The 18,060-nt window shown below is 44.0% G+C and overlaps 1 protein-coding gene across 1 annotated transcript; it reads right to left on the bottom strand.

Annotated features, from left to right (window-relative positions):
- Positions 1–2,595: 2,595 nt before the first annotated feature.
- On the bottom strand, positions 2,596–16,529 carry MSRB2 (methionine sulfoxide reductase B2). The gene is made up of 5 exons (XM_049777829.1): positions 16,394–16,529; positions 13,018–13,118; positions 7,267–7,343; positions 3,318–3,465; positions 2,596–2,813 (listed from the first exon to the last, which is right to left on the bottom strand). Exons 1-5 carry the CDS (start codon positions 16,509–16,511, stop codon positions 2,709–2,711), a joined length of 549 nt encoding a protein of 182 aa, XP_049633786.1. The 5' UTR covers positions 16,512–16,529; the 3' UTR covers positions 2,596–2,708.
- Positions 16,530–18,060: the final 1,531 nt, after the last annotated feature.

Here is an 18,060-nt window from a genome sequence, read left to right as displayed (position 1 = left end):
AGTGGAGGGAAGGAAGTTTAGAGGAAATAAAAATAACAACTGTAAATAACATTTTTTTTTCTCTTTTACTATCTTACTGTCTGCAGAATGTCTCAAAACATTCTACTTTGAGTGGAGAAAAGTGAGAAAAATGGGAAGCCCAAACTCTTCTGTCCTACCTTTTTGAGTTGGTATTGGGAAACATGGGCACAGCAAAATGAAAAATAAATTGACCACTAACATCAGATACAAAAATTAATTCAAAGAGGATTAAAGTCTTGGTTGTCAAAAGTGAAACTTTAAAACACATAAAAGATGAAACCCGGGGCCGGTGAGGTGGCGCTAGAGGTAAGGTGTCTGCTTTGCAAGCGCTAGCCAAGGAAGGACCACGGTTCAATCCCCCGGCATCCCATATGGTCCCCCCCAAGCCAGGGGCAATTTCTGAGCGCTTAGCCAGGAGTAACCCCTGAGCATCAAACGGGTGTGGCCCGAAAAACAAAAAAAATAAAAAGATGAAACCCAACTATGAAGGGAGTTTGTAAATCACAATGATTTCAATAAAAATAAATAAAACACATAAAACCCCCCTAGCTGATTGGTTGTTGGACATTGGCCTTAGAGATATTTTGGAAATTTAACTGCAAGAGCAAAGGAAACAAAGGCCAAAAAATGAGTAAATGTGACAACAAACTGGAAGCTTCTGCAATGGGGGGAGAGTGCGCGCGTGAGGGGGTATTTTGTATACGAAATAAAAGGCCAGGGAGAGAGAACAAGGTTTAGAGTGCAGATCTGGCATGAACGGGCCTCCAGTTAGTTTCCTGCATCCCATGCCTCACAGCTCTGCCTGATATAGTCTGGGAGTCTTCTAATTAGTAACCAATTGGTGTTTACCAGAATGGAAGTGGACCAGTTAGCTAAATAAGATAAAAAGAGTCAATTGTATGGTGAAGGACAGATTAGTGATAAACTTAATGTAACACACACACACACACACACACACACACACACACACACACGTGCTTTCTTTTTCTTTTTGGTGTCAGGGTCAGCCCAAAGCCTCAATCATATTGTGAAACAGATATTGTACCACTAGGTTCCAGTCCTGATTCCACATGCTTCTTTTTAATGAACAAGAGAAGCTTGTGTATATATATATATACATACATACATATATATATTTATTATACTTATTACTTATACTAATTATGTATATGTAATGATAATAATTCAATCAAAAAATTTCTTTAGATACAAGGAAAATAATCCCACTGGGACAAACATGATCTCAGGAAAAGTGAAAAAGCTACAGAAAGGCAGGTAACTATGTAGAAAGAAATGAGTATCGACATACACAGTAATAATGATTTATAGGCTTTTAAATGTGTGTAAAATTAAATGGCTGGCAACAGTAACACAAAATGCAGGAGGTTTTATTGGAGTTAAAGTGCCTAAGGTTAGCACTCATGGAGAAGTAAAAAAGTAACAATTTTTATATCACTAAAGTTAAAAAAATACATGTTTTTATTTTCATGGTAACTACCAAAAGAATTAGAGAAAAAAAATAACAATTTCTTTCTACCTGTGAAGTCTCAAAGAAAATATTTTAAATACTACCAATAGTAAAACTATTCCAGATTCAATTTGCAGAACACAACCAAATGTGACCTAATTAACTGTTGATGTTTGATTCCAAGGTTTTTTTTTTTTAAATAAGAAAACACAGTTAAACACAGTCTTAGAAAATAGGAAACAAATTTTGGTAAATTTTTTATTAGAACATTTTCAATGTTGACATTCTGTAAACACTTTTTTTTTTTTTTTTTTTTTTTTTTGGTTTTTAGGCCACACCTGGCAGCGCTCAGGAGTTACTCCTGGCAGGCACAGGGGACCATATGGGGCGTTGGGATTCGAACCAACCACCTTAGGTCCTGGGTCAGCTGCTTGCAAGGTAAACCCCGCTGTGCTATCTCTCCAGCCCCAACACTTTCATTTCTTATGACTGAAAGTTACAGAGATCCATGAGAGCTAATTTGCAGATAAAAAGGGTAGAGCTAGAATTTTCAGGACATTCTGAAGTATAGGTCAAGAATCACAGATCTCTCTCTCTCTCTCTCTCTCTCTCTCTCTCTCTCTCTCCTCTCTCTCTCTGTCTCTCTCTGTCTCTCTGTCTCTCTCTCTGCCTTTGAAAGTCACCTGGTCCAAACTGTACTCCTGGAAGTCCCTTCAGAGCTGAGAGGTAACTAGCCAGGACTCCCATTCCTGTTGCCTGTGCCCTCACTCTTAGCCTGGCCCAACCCACCCACAATGGGAAGCTGCAGATATATCTTCTCCATATTCCTTTTCCAGGATCCATGTGGCACCTGATCGTGCAGGAGGAATCTGTGTTCCTGTCCTTTGTGCTTGCTCCCTGACCTTCAGAGTAGCTTTGTAAGGATTAAGGGCTCATGTTAGCCACCTAACATCCTCTCTCATCCATCATGCTCTCGGGCGTCCCAAATAGTGCCTGAAGAAATCAATGTGGTGCAAAGAGAAGTTTCATTCTGTGACATTCCTGTCAAAGGGAGCGAGAGTCAGATTTGAGTTGATTTTGGATAAATAAACACGGTAGCCTGTGACTTGCTGGGTGCTGGCACCAAATGCAGCCTTGTTTAATAGGGAACAGAACAAGTTACAGACATGATTAGGAAAATGGAGGCAGAAGGCCCGGCCTGGAAAGGCCCGAAGCAAAGTCAGTGTGCTTTTGGCTTGAACTGCAGTGCCACGCTGTTGATGCAGAATCTCTGGCCGGTAGGCCCGGGCCCATCGGGGAACACGTGGCCCAAGTGGGCTTCACACTGTGAAGGAGAGAAGTTGTCATCTCCTGGCTGAGCCAAAGCTCCCAGCCAAACAGGTAAAGGAAGGACCTGCAGCGTCACCCACTGCAGAGTTGGTGTCTGTGCACAGGAAAATGTCCTTGGCATCGGCATTTGACTCAGAAGAGGAGACAAAGTGGTGGCCAGGATGGGAGACAATCTTGGCATAAACTATTCCCAGGGGTCTTAGCACCACATGCACCTCAAGCAGAGCTGGGTACAGAACTAGGAGGCTCCTTTGGCACTGAAAAGTGTAGCTCTTGTGGTGCCCACTGAAGACCTGCACAGGGAAAGGTCTGCCTGCCCTCCTTTACGACTAATGGGGCTGCAGAATGGCTGGAAAGGCCCTTTCTCTGCTCTGTGGTACTTGCAAAGGAGGCCAGGGAGACACATTCTTACGAGGATGCCACCAGCTCTGCCAAGGCCAGGAGAGCGACTGAGGGTGAGAGCGGTGAGGAAAAGGACCCAGCACATAAGATCACCCACCTGCTTGCATACCACCTCAGTGCGGGCTAAGCCTAAGGAGGTGTCCACCCGCCGCAGGATGCCTGTGTGAGTCTCATCGCTGCCTGAGGCACCGTGAGCCTCGGAGAAGGATGGCCAGCCTGAGCCGGAGCAGTACTTTTTCTCCGAGCTGGAAGACAGTCACCACTTAGCCTGGGTCAGACTGACAGACAGAAAGACAGAAAGACAGTCCCCATGCAGCGTCTCCGCCTGGCCATCACTTGCTCACAGGGGATTTTTTTTTTCGCCACCTGGAATTCATTCACCAACCCTGGGGGCCCAGACGCTTCTCTTCAGCCTGCCAGGGACTGCAGGTCACCAGGAGCTTTGGGCCCCATCAGGAAAAATCCTCGTGGAACCCCTGAATTCCAAATGTGATAAAAGGGGCATTGGAGATGAAAAGGTGTCCCAGGAAAGGGCTTGTGTATGTGCCAACGGCAGAGGTACATGATGGCCCTGACAAAAGGCATTTCTTCGGGGATCCTCCGGGGACTCAGGAAACAGCTCTGGCCACAGCTATCGCCCCTTGGGAATCAGCAGCCCAGCCGATGCTTGGCCTCGTCCAGCTCTGAGCATAGGGCCAGGATGAACCTCTGAGCATCCTTGCGTGGCTAAACCAACCCTCTCTCCACAATCCCCCCCTTCCTAAAAAATGGCATACTGTTTACAACGATTAAAGATTAAAAAGTATTTTTTGTATATCTGAATGTATAAGAATGAGTTACATACTTAGAATATGTAAATAAATGGTAAATAGAACTGGAGAGATAGCTTAAAGAGTTAATATTCATGTAGCCCCTGAATACCACCAGGTTCTGGCCCCAAAGCAATCTCAGAAAATGTATACTAGGCCTCAAGGTATAACTCAGCAGTAATAACCTATCAGGGGCTGGAGTGATAGGACAAAGGGTGCTTGCCTTACACACGGCCAACTGAGTTTGATCCCCGGCATCCCATAAGGTCTCCCAAGTCCTGCTAGGAATAATTCATGAGGGAAGAATCAGGAGTAACCCTGAGCCTCGCAGGTGTACAACCCACCTACAAAAGTACATCATATTAGTCCCTGGGGTCAAAGCCCACTACAACACACACACACACACACACACACACACACACACACACACACACACACACACACGGCATTCTAGTCTCCCTGGTACAGGTAAAAACAGCTTACATATCTTGATGATAGTTTAACCATCCTTAACATTATATATGAATAGTAATCATCAAACAAACTCGGATAGAGAATTAAGAATATAGTGTGTTATTTTTGTCGTTGTTGTTTTGGGTCACACCTGGTGGTGCGCAGGCCTTACTCCTGGCTCTGTGCTCGGGTCTTACAGCCTTCAGTGACGCAGCTAAAAAGGTCTGGTGATTAGTCCAGGTAATTGAAGAGGCACATCACTTGATGTTTTAAGATAGGAAACTGAAATATTATGGCCAATTATGAATTCAATTATGTATATGTAAATGATGATCAGATTATAATGTCTTTTCTTAAAACCCAAAACTATTTGAGTTCTTCATGTCTCATGGTTTTAGAGGTTTGGAGTGTTTGTGTGTGTTTCCTTCACTTCTTTTCTGTTTCTTGAAATCCCACAGGCCCCATACCACCAGCAAGCTTTTAGTGATAGTCAACCACCCTAGTTCCCCTCAAAGAATGTGCATTATGCTCAAAAAAAGGGGAAGGGATGCATACAAGGATTTTTAATAATTTCACTACTTATAGCACTCAGACTGTTAAGATGTGATGTAAAAAAATAAATTAACAGGCTCCTAGATTTCTTCAGAGAAGGTTTATCATGAAATATGTGACATTCTCCAGTATCACAATAACACTTCCAGACAAAAATAAACAAATAAATGAAGAGCCAACATAAAAAAAATAGGGGAAAAAAGGGAAAAGAAAATGTAATAGAAACAAACTAAGATACAAAAGAAAAGAAGAGAAAAGAAAAGAATAGTCAAGGGGACTGGAGAGATAGTTCAAAGGGTTAAAGCACTTGCTTTGCAGGCCAGAGGCCCAGGTTGGGCCAAGCATTACACATGATCCCTCAAGCACAGCTGGGAGTGATCCCTAAGCATTGAGCCTTGAGGAGCCCCCAAGCATAATTTTTCAACTAAGATTAAATGAGAGAAAAGAAATAAAATAATCAGTGAACTGAAAGTTCAGTAAACTGGCCTGAGGTGAATGGACTTTTGGAGAACTCACTGAATTTTTGTTTGTTTGTTTTAGCTCTGGCTACTTCACACTCTCATCTCCTGGTTTCCTTGTTATACTAATACAATGGCCACCAGGCACAGTAAGGCTTTAAGTTTAATATAATTTTTTTAAATTAACCTTCTGAGGCCAGAGAGAGAGCACGGAGGCAAGGCATTTGCCTTGCATGCAGAAGAACAGTGGTTCTAATCCCAGGATCCCATATGGTCCCCGTGCCTGCCAGGGGCGATTTCTGAGCTCAGAGCCAGGAGTAACCCCTAAGCACTGCCTGGTGTGACAAAAAAACAAACAAATAACCTTCTGGCTACATTGCATGTACTCAACAGCCACATGCAATGAGCAGCTACCAAATGGGACAGCACTGCAGAAAAATCTTACTAGGCAAGGTCTCAATCCTTTCCTCTTTTGGGCCGAACATGCTGCAATTTCATGATGAGCCTTTGTAGGGGGTGGCGAAAGGTGGGAAGGAAGATGGTCTCCATCTTTCTCATTAGTATCAAATGATAACATTAATAAAGCTCAAAGGTTGGGAATAAAATACATGCTGGAGGGTCCTCTTCTCATCCTTTGTCTCTTAGAGCAGATGAGGCTTGGTAGCGCTCCACATTGTCACAGTCTAGGCCATGGCCTTCACCCAAGTGGGTCCTCTCAAGTCCCTACTCCTCTTTAGCAGAACCCCAGTAATAACTAGTGCCCAGGAATCTGCAGCTCACATTTTCCTGCATTAAAATATAGCTGCTTCTTCCAGCTGCCCCCAGGCCAGGCGGGGCTGCCAGTCATCTGAGTTCCTCAGTGAATCTGGGCAAAGGTCTGCCCATTCCCTGAGTGAGAGGCAAAAATCAATACTAATCTTTCTTCACCTTTGCCAGCAGAATCTGGTTTTTCAGATCCAGCCCACATTAGCAGTCAATGGTTCAGGAAAAGCCCAGTTTGCTCCGAGCCCCGGCCTCATGGAAGAGCGGCAGAGGCTGCTTGATTTATATTTTATTCTAAACCAATTTAGGAGGGATACAAAAGAGAGGCAAACATCTTTGAAGTTCTGAAAAACAGGACTTCAAACATGCTTTCTTTTTTTCCCTCCATCAAATCTACTTTCTCTCTCTCTTTTTTTTTTTTTTTTGACTGTTTCTTGCATGTCTAAACAAAAAGCCTTTGTTGAGAGATTTCAGATCCTGATCGACTTAAAAGAGGCTTTGAAATCAAGGGACAATTAAATTTACTTTTAGCTACATAGATGAGGGCATGGTTTTCACTACTGTCAAGTATTGTGGCGAATCTATCCTCATAAAATTCTACATTTCCTAAATTAAGTTATAAGCCCATTTTCTCTGGGAGAGGAATGGTTTTAATCACATGGCCAAGCAAATACTATTAGGGTTTAGCTTTCTTTAAATACTTTCCCAAGGGGGGGAAAATTTCTAAGAGCTTTATCTTAAGGTACCACCAAGTTTTTGTTTGTTGGCTATTTCTCAAAGATACAGAAAGGAAGAATATAAACCAGGAGGTCATGGAGTCGTTTTCACTGATCCAAATGGAAGAGATAAGACAAGCAATTCTCTTCTTAAATATGTGTCCTTCTGGCAATGAAGCCAAGTGAGAAGAACAATTACAAGCCACATGGGTCCATATTTATTCTGGTTCTGAGGGGCCAGAGCTTACAATGTGGATGCTTGTTCTCCTCTGTCTCTCTGGCTCCACTATCTTTACCTGAAGAGTGGGCTATCACAGCACACGCAGTGATACATTCCTGGTTCCTTATTATCCAAGTAGCTTCCACTGAAAGGCTGCAAGGGAATCAGATATGTGAAGTTTAGGTTTCTTGATATGTCTGCAGGAAAGGAAACATCAGGCAAGTCCAAGATCACCCCATACAGTATCCAATTGTACGAACTCGACAAAATACACATCTCATTAGAGAAAAAGTGATGTGTCCAGTGAAATAGCCTTCAGGCTTATTTACATCATGACCCTTGTTGAGTCAACTAGTCAAATTATGACAGTAATCCTAATTTGCATTTACTTATTCCTCTTAGAGTATTACATAATCTCAGAGAAAGCCAGAAAAAATGGTCCCCTGAATTGTTGACGATGTTACTCTATATTTCCAAAGAGTTAACACAGCAAGGATTTAGTCCACTGTCAAAAATGCTTCGAAATCTCCAACAGTGACAGACTATAAATATGCAGGAAGCAGAAAGCTCAGTAAGATCCAGGTTATGGCTTTAATACGTTTTTTATGGCATTTAAGATTCTGCAGTGTAATACGTGTTAAATTGTGAGCTAGATTTGCCCAGTGCCTAGGCTAGTACTTAGATGAAATGACTGTTATTTACTATGTGAGCTTTCAAAGCACCTCCCCAGAGCAGCAAATGAGACACAGGCAATGTATAAGCAAGAAGAGCCAGTGTCTTTTTTAAATGTTATCTTGAAAACTGCTAAAATCAAAAGACCAATTCAGCCTAATTCTTTTTGCTGCAGTCCCCAGTCAAAGATGATTAAAGGGGGGGAAATGCTTGCAGGAAAATTTTTAATTAAGAAGACCCACAATGAGTGTGTGGCAGCAGATATGTCCTGTCAGATGAGATGGGAGAAAAGATGAGGCACAAACAGGGTCGCCATGGCACCGAGCTGACTCCAGGATAAGCCAGACTCTACTCTCTCTACTCCCAAATGAACAAACTCAGAGTTCTGACATCAGGCTGCTAGGGGTAGCATTAACAGCACAGTTTAGTGAGATGATAGGGGCCAGTTCCAAATTAACCTTCTGAGCCTACTTGCCACCTAGGCACACTTGAATGTTTTCTCTCTTTCTAAACCCTAAACTAGCTACAGAAATCCAAGCAGCAGAAAGCTGGTCTTCTTTTTGAGATTTCATTTTAGGAACCATGATTTACAATACTGATATGGTGGGGTTTTGTGCATAAAACACTGCAGCTCCATACTCTCTCTCGGAGTGTCAGTTTCCCTCTGCCATTGTCTCAGTGTCCCATCACCCCCCCCCATTGTCCAATTCTCCCCATATACTAAGATACTTCCTAAGCTAAGTTCTTAATTTCTGTTGCCTTTGTCCATTTGTTATTGCCTTGTCATGTTTCCTTATACCCCAGATATGAGGGAGATCATCCCCTATCTGTTCCTCTTCTTCTGGCTAACTTCCTGATACTCTATAGATCCATATAGTGGCAAATCGCATAATCCTGTCTTTCTGATAGCCCTGGAGTATTCCTTTCATTCACTAACTGGTTTTCTTAGGGCCTATTCTTTCTGTTTTTTGGGCCACACCTGGTGGTGCTCAGGGGTTACTCCTAGCTCAGCACTCAGAAACCACTCCTGGCTTTGGGGACCATATGGAATACTGGGGATCAAACCCTGGATGGTCACATACAAAGTAAGCACTCTATTCTCTGTGCTATCACTCCTATATAAATGAGTAATACTCCTGTTCTCTTGAGTACTTGCTCCCAAGATGAACATAAATTATCCTCTGCAATGAAGAGGAAGTTTCAACCCAGCACACACTCCCCACCCACACACATTGGGGCTGGGTTGGACTTCTGGAATACACATGCCAAAGAACTGCCAGTCCAGAAGGAGATTATGAAAATCCACTTCCCTGATCTCAGCAGCCTGATAAAAGAGTCAAAATATAATTTTGCAGCAGGGCAGTTGGACAGAGGAATTGATAGTAGGTTTGAACACCTCCCAGGAAAAGGAAACCTTAGCTGACGTATTTTATAAGACCAGAGGCCTCCACTAGGTCCTGCCTCATTTATATATGCTTCCTTTTCTCTCCCCGATTTTATACCAGTGCTAGGACCAAACTCAGCTTTTCACATGTATTTGTCCCAAAACCTTTCTCTTTCTTGAAAATGACACATTAGGCTATGTGAATGCTCAGGCTACAGAGAGAAAAAAAACCAACCCATGGAACTATACTTGAAGCATGTGCCTGTTAGTGGGCAACGCACAAGAGTGACAGTGGAGGGGAGATCTGGGACAGAGTGTGCGTGTCACTGTCATCTATGACTGGAGAGGTCACTATGCCTTCATGTACTAGGTGACATCTGTAATTGGGCTTCTAAAATTCACCTGTTTTAAATGCATGGCATTGATTGATGTTTACTATAGAAAAGTGCCATGACACAAAGCTTTATTTGTTAGGATGAGTAGTAGTTAATCAAGTGCAGAAACTAGAGGTTTCAGGTATAATAGACCAAAGTGAAGAACAGGGAAAAGCAGAACTGGGAAGGCATGGGGGCAGGAGATGGGCATTTCATAGCCTATGAACTGAGCAGCTGCTGGCTGAGAGTATCAAGGACTCAGAGGGGTTCTTAAAAAGGTCACTTAATATCCATGTGAAGGATGGATTGGATCAAGGGCAAGAAACAAGACACATAGCCTATGCAGCAGAAGCCATAAAAATAAGAGGACATATTTAAACATTGTTTATGAGAGAGAAGCAAAATGACTATGATCAGAGAAAGGATGTTTGACAAAACGCATCTGGGTTCTCAAAGGGGTTCCTGGACTAAAAGTTTATCCTTTTTTTCCCATCGATGCTTAAGTACTAATCTCCAATGGGATAGTAACAGAAGGTGAGGACTTTGGGAAGTCATAGGATTATATAGGTGAACCTCCTGACTGGTCATGGCCTTCAAAAATAAAAACAAAAAAGAGTTTCCTGGGGCCGGGAAGGTGGTGCTAGAGGTAAGGTGTCCTGCCTTGCAAGCGCTAGTGTAGGACAGACCGCAGTTCGATTCCCCAGCGCCCCATATGGTCCCCCCAAGCCAGGGGGGATTTCTGAGCACATAGCCAGGAGTAACCCCTGAACGTCAAACGGGTGTGGCCCAAAAACCAAAAAAAAAAAAAAAAAAAAAAAAAGAGTTCCTGCTTTCTGCCATGTGTGAATAGAGCAAAACGCCATTGGCAAATGAGTATAAGGCTTCTCCCAAGGGTCTGAATTTGCTGGCACTTGGATTGTGAATCTCCCTGCTGCCAGGACACAGAAATCAGTGTTTAGGCATTTAAGCTCCCTAGTCTATGACGGAAAGCAGCAGTAGCTCAAACTAAGGTATCTGTCTGGGTCAATAACTGTTCAGTGGCTTTTGTGTGTCAACACAGACAGTTGGAAACACTCAGAAGGGATGAGCTGCAGGCATTTCCTTATGCAACTCTCCCCAGGGAAAGGGCAGGAGCAAGCAAAGGAACACAGAGGGGACCAACTTGAGGTCAGTGACTGAGAACACGCTCCCTACAGGCCTAGGAGACAAAGGTGAGGTGTGGTGTCAAAGGAAACCCTGCACCTCCATTTCTCTAAACTGCTCTCTGATCTTCCACTAGCAAAACTCAATGAGCAGAAACCAAGGCAGAGAGGCTCTGGCCTCCCTCCTTAGCTCCTTTTACTCTTCCCAGCACTCATGGAGAGAAGCACGCTGAGAGCAGATGTGGAGGGCACAGCAATTGTGATCTTTGGAAAAGCCTCCCTCCTAGTCATCTCTAACTTTAGTTGATTGCTCAACCAGGCTGTAAATACCAAGCACTGGCCACTTATTGCTGCCCAAATGAAAACAGGTGCAGCTGAACCCTAATTTTGAGCCGCTAAATGGAAATTTAGGGATGGCTCAATGCTGGATGTTTGACCTCTTTTCACCTCGTATTGAACTAACGCTCCCATTTCTGCAATATTCTTCAAAGTTCAATGTGCAAATGCATCTGCTGAAAGGGATTTCGAACATTAGTCGCAATAATGGATGGCGCTCATTTTGTCAAATGGCCAAATGCACCAAGTACTGAGTACCATCTGTTTCAGAATCAGAGGTCTTTCTTCCCCCACCTAAACATCTGGCAGCTCCCTGGGAGGCTGGGCACACTGACCAAGCTCACCAACTCGCTAGCTGAATTGCTCCTAAGTCTTGGGCGGGCACAGACTAGCCTGAAACACTTGCCATGATGCAGACCTATTCTGTGAGTTGCTTCGACACTGAAAACCACTGAGGTCTCTTCCACAGTAAGTAAGGCTAATAAATTCCTACCCATTGGGTCCTACCTCTTCCTTCATCCCCTTGCTATCCTCTGGAAGAGTGTTAAAGGGCCAGTGTTTACTGAATGCTATGGGGATCTGAAGACTGCCTTAATAATATTTAGCATTAGAGAAACTGAGGCTGAGCCCAGGACAGTTATGGCCATAAATACGTGGACATAAACGCCCTGGAGCATCTTTGGGCCTGCTAAGGACAACAAATGTGCTGCAACTTGTGAAACCGCTGGATCGTTGCTCACTCTGTGAGTTCTTGGTTTTTTTTGGGGGGAACCATATGGGACGCCGGGGGATCGAACGCGGTCCTTCACTTGGCTAGCGCTTGCAGGCAGACACCTTACCTCCAGCGCCACCTACCTGGCCCCTCACTTTGTGAGTTCTGCTCAACAAATATGAACATCTAATTACTGACCAGGCTCAACCATTGCATTCCAGTAGCAGAGGTTGGGTCCAAAGCAGACCACTTGTTTAAGGATGGTGGCACTGCTAGGGTGAAGGGAAAACGATGTTTTTTTGGGAACCTCTGTGGTCTGTTCTGTCAGGGAATGACAGAGAGCTGAGGTGTTTGACACAGCATAAAGAATGTTTCCATCATTCTCCCACAAGTCATCCCAGAATCACAAAACTTTCCTTTTGTGTGCTAGGCATGTGCTGAGGGAGGTAAATCTCTGAAGGAGAAGTACGGGGGGGAGGAAGCCCAACTTGGGACTGAGCAGAGGCTTCTTCAAGAAAGCAAGATTGAGCTGGGAGCTGAAAGGGAAGTTTGACTAAATCATGGGGGTGGGCGAGGATGGGAAAAGTGACAGATGCCAGCACTAAGTCACTAAGGTGCCCAAAGAAAGGAGGAGCCCAGACTGCTGGATATGAACATATGGGCGAAGGGGCAGAGACCCAGATGAGAGAGAACTGGGTGGGTATGAGAATGGGTGAAAATTAGGATGCCTAGTTAGCCAGTTAATGTGGTGTGTGTGTGTGTGTGTGTGTGTGTGTGTGTGAGAGAGAGAGAGAGAGAGAGACCTACCCACTGTACTCTCTAGCCCCTTAATAGTCATTAAGTACCTCTTAATTAAGTCAATAGTACCTCTTCCCTTCTTAACCACTAATCTGTGGAAGTGACCAGAGATGGGAGTGGAATGCCAAGTAGTCAGATGTCTTTGGCATCAGGCCAGAGAAGGGCAAAGTGAGGGGCAAGGACAGGGAGAGCAGCAACTAGAGACACCACAGGGAGCTGGGCAGAGAGATATGATGGTGACTGAAAGGCTGAGCATATGCTGAGGGAATGGAGGAGGAGAGTCCATTGCTGGGGGAAGGTTTCCAGCTCCAACATGAGGCAGGTCCTGATAGGCCAAGAAAGACATCTGTAGAGCTGATCTCTAGGCCCCCCTCTTCCCCCAGGTACTTATCAGATCACAATAGCTCACCGGCTCGGTTCCCTTTTCTCTTGTGACATAGAACTGCTCTGGAGTTAGCTTCTTTCTCCATTCACTCTGGGACAGAGCTCGCTCGGGCTTTGTCAGAGACCCTGGATAAGTAAGGAAATTTGTTAGCAAAAAAAAGTCACCAGGACCCTTGCTTTTTTTTCCCCGTGTCATCTGAAGTGCATTAAGCCTGGAGAAGCAGCCAGAACCTTCCCTTCTCTCCTGGCCTGCCTTCTTTACAGAGACCAGAAAGCTCCAGTACAAAACGCTTTAATTGACTCATTAGTTTAATACGAAATGAGTAATATGGAGACAGCCAGCTTGGCTGTCCCTTTGGGGCATGAGAGCTAAAGAGGCAGCTGAAATATGAAAGTGGAATAAATTCTCCTCAGGTACCTAAGGGGAGAAATTGATCCTCTCTTCCATTTCTACTTTCAAAGGAATATTTCCTGTCAGGATACAGCTGGGACTGGTTGAGTGATTGGAGAGAAAAGAACGTTGAGCTAGTGGGTTATTAAACTCCCTTGCTGCTTTATAAAGAATTCTCTGATTACATTTGTCAAGGGAGGTCTTTATTAAAAATTCTTCCTCTGTAGAAAAGAGAAGCAGTTCCTATAGCTGATGCCCCTGAAGGGGAAACTGAGACCTACTACAATCATTCTTCATGCTTTCGGTTTCCATTTTGTTTTCCTCTTTTTCTATTACCTTCTTCTCTTTCTTTTTTCCTACCTTTATTCTGATGAACAAAAGATAAGTCACTTGGTCAATACTCGATCTAGCCAAAAATGGGTAGGTCAGAAACCCAAAGTATATAATAAATGCTCTAATTATCCAACACTGAGAATATGAAAATAACTTATAATCTATTTAATTCTTCAGCTTATAAATGAGAAGCCCAAAGTTAGTCACCTGACTGTGGCATTGAAGATGAATTTAAGAACACTTGTGATTCACCATCCCTACATTTACTATACCAATAATCAGTTGAAATTCATTGTTGTTTAATAAAATATGCTCCATCATCTTTCCTCGAGAAAAGACTAATATCTTCATCACTAGTTCCTAGTTATGCATAATAATAAGATGATTTCCATAATTTTTGTTGTCAGTTGCTCATGGTTGTTACATTTTATTTATTTTTTGGTTGTTACATTTTATTTAATCATTCTTATCTGTTGCATATAGTGCAGACTGTCCTTAGGCATTTAAATAGTGTTGCTGCTGCACTAACTAGCTCTGTCTTAGAAACCCAGATTATTTAGGGGTTCCTCTGTGTGTTTTGGGATTTTTATTAGCTGTTCTTCTTTCTGGCTAAGGTTCTGTTGAGGTCAGGCCACATACTATCATCTTTCTTAAAGGTTTGGGGGTCCCACACCCAACAATTCTTAGGTTTACTCCTGGCTTTGCATTCAAGGTTCATTTTTGGTGGGCTGAGGGAACTATATCCAGTATCAGGAATAGAACTGGGGCCAGCCACAAGCAAGGCAAACTCTCCACCTTCTGTACTAGTGCTCTGGCTCCCTATGTTCTCATCTTTAAGTAAACCAACTTTTGGTCATGCCCATCGGCTACTCTCTTCCGATTTTGCTTTCTTTAGGTCTTACTTGATACATCCAAGCCAACCTCATTTCAAAAAATACTTGTTGAAAAAAAAATACTAGGGCCTGGGGAGATAGCACAGCAGCGTTTGCCTTGCAAGCAGCCGATCCAGGACCAAAGGTGGTTGGTTCAAATCCCGGTGTCCCATATGGTCCCCCGTGCCTGCCAGGAGCTATTTCTGAGCAGACAGCCAGGAGTAACCCCTGAGCAACGCCGGGTGTGGCCCAAAACCCCCCCCAAAAATATAAAAAAAATAAAAAAAATAAAAATGAAAAAAAAAAATACTTGTAGAAACGAAGAAAACTTATTAAGAAATTGAAAAAGAATTCACAGCCTAAGCTCACCTGCAAAAACTGCTTTCTCTCTTTCCCAAGCCAGTACTGGGACTTTTAATCTATGCTCTCCAAGTGGTTTCTAAAAAGGAGAATCTCTAGAATGTTTTTCCGAATCAATAAGGTGTTTTCTCTAAGACACTTATTTTTTTCTTCCAAATTACTCTTTAATTAACTTGGATGACAAAATCACAGGGGCTTTGCTTCTTAGCAGAAATCTCAGTGCTATCCTTTAGCATGTCTTTTGTTTGTTTGTTTGTTTGTTTTTGTTATTATTATAGGGCAGTCATACCCTTTGGTGCTCGAAAAAAAGTCCCAGCTCTGTGCTCACGGGTTACTCCCACAGATGCCTGGGAGATAATGTAGTACCAGGGATCAAAAACTCACCTCCTGCACGCAAATTCCAGCTGGTAGTCTCTGTCCAGCCCTACCTCAGAATGTCTGTATAGTCTGATGTACAATTTGGGGTGATAGCCAGTTTCTGTTATTTAGTGAGAATAAAAAAAAAAAGTCTTTGCACATATAGTTGTTATATTTTTTCCTCCCTCAGGACAGGGTTGTCTGATTCATCGCACAGTTCCTGTTAATGTATTGGTGGCTGGCCACATTTGAATGTGAAAGACTGACAGGCGTAAAACTGAAGATGTTTCTGGTGAAATTCCTATCTTAAGGAAATGGAGTCTCCAGCCCATCAATGACAGCCTCTAGTGAGTTAAGTAGAGACCACAGGGATTCTGAGGCTCATGGGAAGTGTTGTGGACAGACACCAGATATTGGATCTCTGTGACATCACAGTCTGGAACCTTCGGCACCAGGAGTTGCAGGAGGCGGTGGGTGTGCCCTGCTGGCAGTTGGAGATGTCCTACTGGCTTTTGGACACTGTAGAACAGAACTGGACACAGAGACGGGGAAGACCATCCACCTAGGGCACTAAAGCTTCCGAACTACTGGAAACTGGACACGGTGTCCTGCAACCTCTGTTGAGGTGGAGGCGGCCTGTAAGGGGCCCCAAGGCCACGGAGCGGTGGTGCCAAGGGCGTCCTGCAGAAAACACTCGCACTCAGCCCCTACGGGTCACGGCCACGTTTTAAATCAGAGGACACTGAGTTGCAAGGAGCGATCGGCACCCACGTTCCCTCAAGCCACACTTGCAGGAACTCGGGGGGCCGGATAGTGGCCCTTCCCCGATGCACAGTGACCTGTAGCCGGCCAGACAGACGCACCAGGAAAACGCAGTTTGCAGCGAGGGAAGCTGCAGGGGCTGCAAGGCCCAGCACGGCCACTGCGCCCTCCCGCAGGTTGACAACCGCGGTCCTCGCCCTATAGGAGTGGGACAGGGGCGCCCTGAAACCACTGAGGGGAGAGAAGCACTAGCTCGGGCACCCCAGGCCTGCAAGAGAAGCGAACCCAAGAGCAGCAGGCGGCGGCAGGCCTGCGATTCCTCCTACCTGCGTCCCCGTGTCTGGCTCTCGAGCCGAGGCCGCAGCCAGCAGCTCGGCTCCAAACCGTGCGCAGGGGCGCCCCTCGCCAGGGCTGGGCCCAGAGCGCCGGGAGGAGACGCGCCATGACGCGGAGTCGAGGACAGCCAGGAGGCCCCGCCCACCCGGAAAGACCACACCCCATTAAACAAGCCCCGCCCCGTACCCGCCCCTCAGCGCTATGGTCCCGCTCAGGGCTCCATTTTACCCCGCCCCGGAAAACGCCCCCTTAGAGTTATGGCCCCCGCCCACAGGCTCCATTTTACCCACTTTACTCTTGTCTTTTCTTTTTTTTCTATTTTCTTTCTTTCTTTCTTTCTTTCTTTCTTTCTTTCTTTCTTTCTTTCTTTCTTTCTTTCTTTCTTTCTTTCTTTCTTTCTTTCTTTCTTTCTTTCTTTCTTTCTTTCTTTCTTTCTTTCCTTTCTTTCTTTCTTTCTTTCCTTTCTTTCTTTCTTTCTTTCTTTGTTCTCTTTCTTTCTTTCTTTCTTTCTTTCTTTCTTTCTTTCTTTCTTCTTCCCCCCTCCCTTCCTTCCCTCCCTCCCTCCCTCCTTCCTTCCTTCCTTCCTTCCTTCCTTCCTTCCTTCCTTCCTTCCTTCCTTCCTTCCTTCCTTCCTTCCTTCCTTCCTTCCTTCCTTCCTTCCTTCCTTCCTTCCTTTTGTTCTGTTCTGTTTCCCCTCCCACCCCCCAATATGTATTTTGACTTGTATCTCTGTCTCTGCTTTTTTCCATCTGTCTGAAGCCCTTGTCTCTCTTAAATACACATTTCCTCTTTCCCCTCAATCTTTCTAAGTGTCAATAAAAACTATCGCCTCACATACACACACATACATATTTTTTTTAAATTTTAATTGCATCACCCCGAATTACAAAGTTAGTCACGATTGAGTTTTAGGACTTTCAAGTGCACCAATCCTTTCACATGTCTGCTTCCCTCCATTAATGGGCCTTGGCTTTCCAATTTCCCTCATGCTCCCAGGGTCCAATCCAGATCTCCCCCCCCCCACACACACACTTGTTTATTGGTCATACTTAACTTATTGGTCATGTCTAACTCAAGGTTACAATATTTTTCTCATATGTTTTATTCTTTTTAATTTTTATTTTAGGTGTTTGGGCTACACCTGTTAGTGTTCAGAGCTTACTTCTGGCTCTGCGCTCAAGGATCAGATCACTTTGGCAGGGCTGTGAGACCTTGAAGGATTCAAACCTGGGACAGCTGAGTACAAGGCAAGCTCCCTACCCACTGCGCTATCTCTGTAGCCCCTCCTATGTTTTATTGTTAAAATTTATATTTTTAGGTTTTACACTTTGGCCTGTTACACCTGTCTAAAATATTCATGTTGGGTCTCCATCCAGATTTATTGACTAATAAAATTATTGTTTTAACTTCTCCCAAATGGCATCTTAAACCACTCAGTCTGCAGTATCTAGATTATTACCAGTGAGGTTTTTTGCAGTAAAAGATCTCTACCCTTACATTTTCCTGTGGGAAGTTGACTTTACCTAGAAAAACCTTTCTTTTCTTTTGAAAATTACCTTGTGCCACCCTCTTTCAGACTATAAAAACCCTCAGCTCTTCCCAATCCCTTGCTGTGCTTTCTTCCTGCCCTATTCAAAATTTATTTAATAAAGCCAAT

This window comes from Suncus etruscus, chromosome 7 (genome assembly GCF_024139225.1).
Source record: "Suncus etruscus isolate mSunEtr1 chromosome 7, mSunEtr1.pri.cur, whole genome shotgun sequence".
Lineage (NCBI taxonomy): Eukaryota > Metazoa > Chordata > Mammalia > Eulipotyphla > Soricidae > Suncus > Suncus etruscus.
The sequence above is the reverse complement of the archived record's forward strand: the minus strand, read 5'-3'. Positions and strand labels throughout refer to the sequence as shown.

What these genes read in the sequence shown, in the direction of transcription:
- MSRB2 (XM_049777829.1), bottom strand. Translation starts at nt 16,511, where the DNA reads ATGGCGCGTCTCCTCCCGGCGCTCTGGGCCCAGCCCTGGCGAGGGGCG. An exon ending in GAGAAAAGGGAACCGAGCCG is followed by an intron (nt 7,344 to 13,017) that starts GTGAGCTATTGT and finishes ATTCCCTTGCAG; the next exon opens with CCTTTCAGTGGAAGCTACTT. An exon ending in TGTGATAGCCCACTCTTCAG is followed by an intron (nt 3,466 to 7,266) that starts GTAAAGATAGTG and finishes ACTGTCTTCCAG; the next exon opens with CTCGGAGAAAAAGTACTGCT.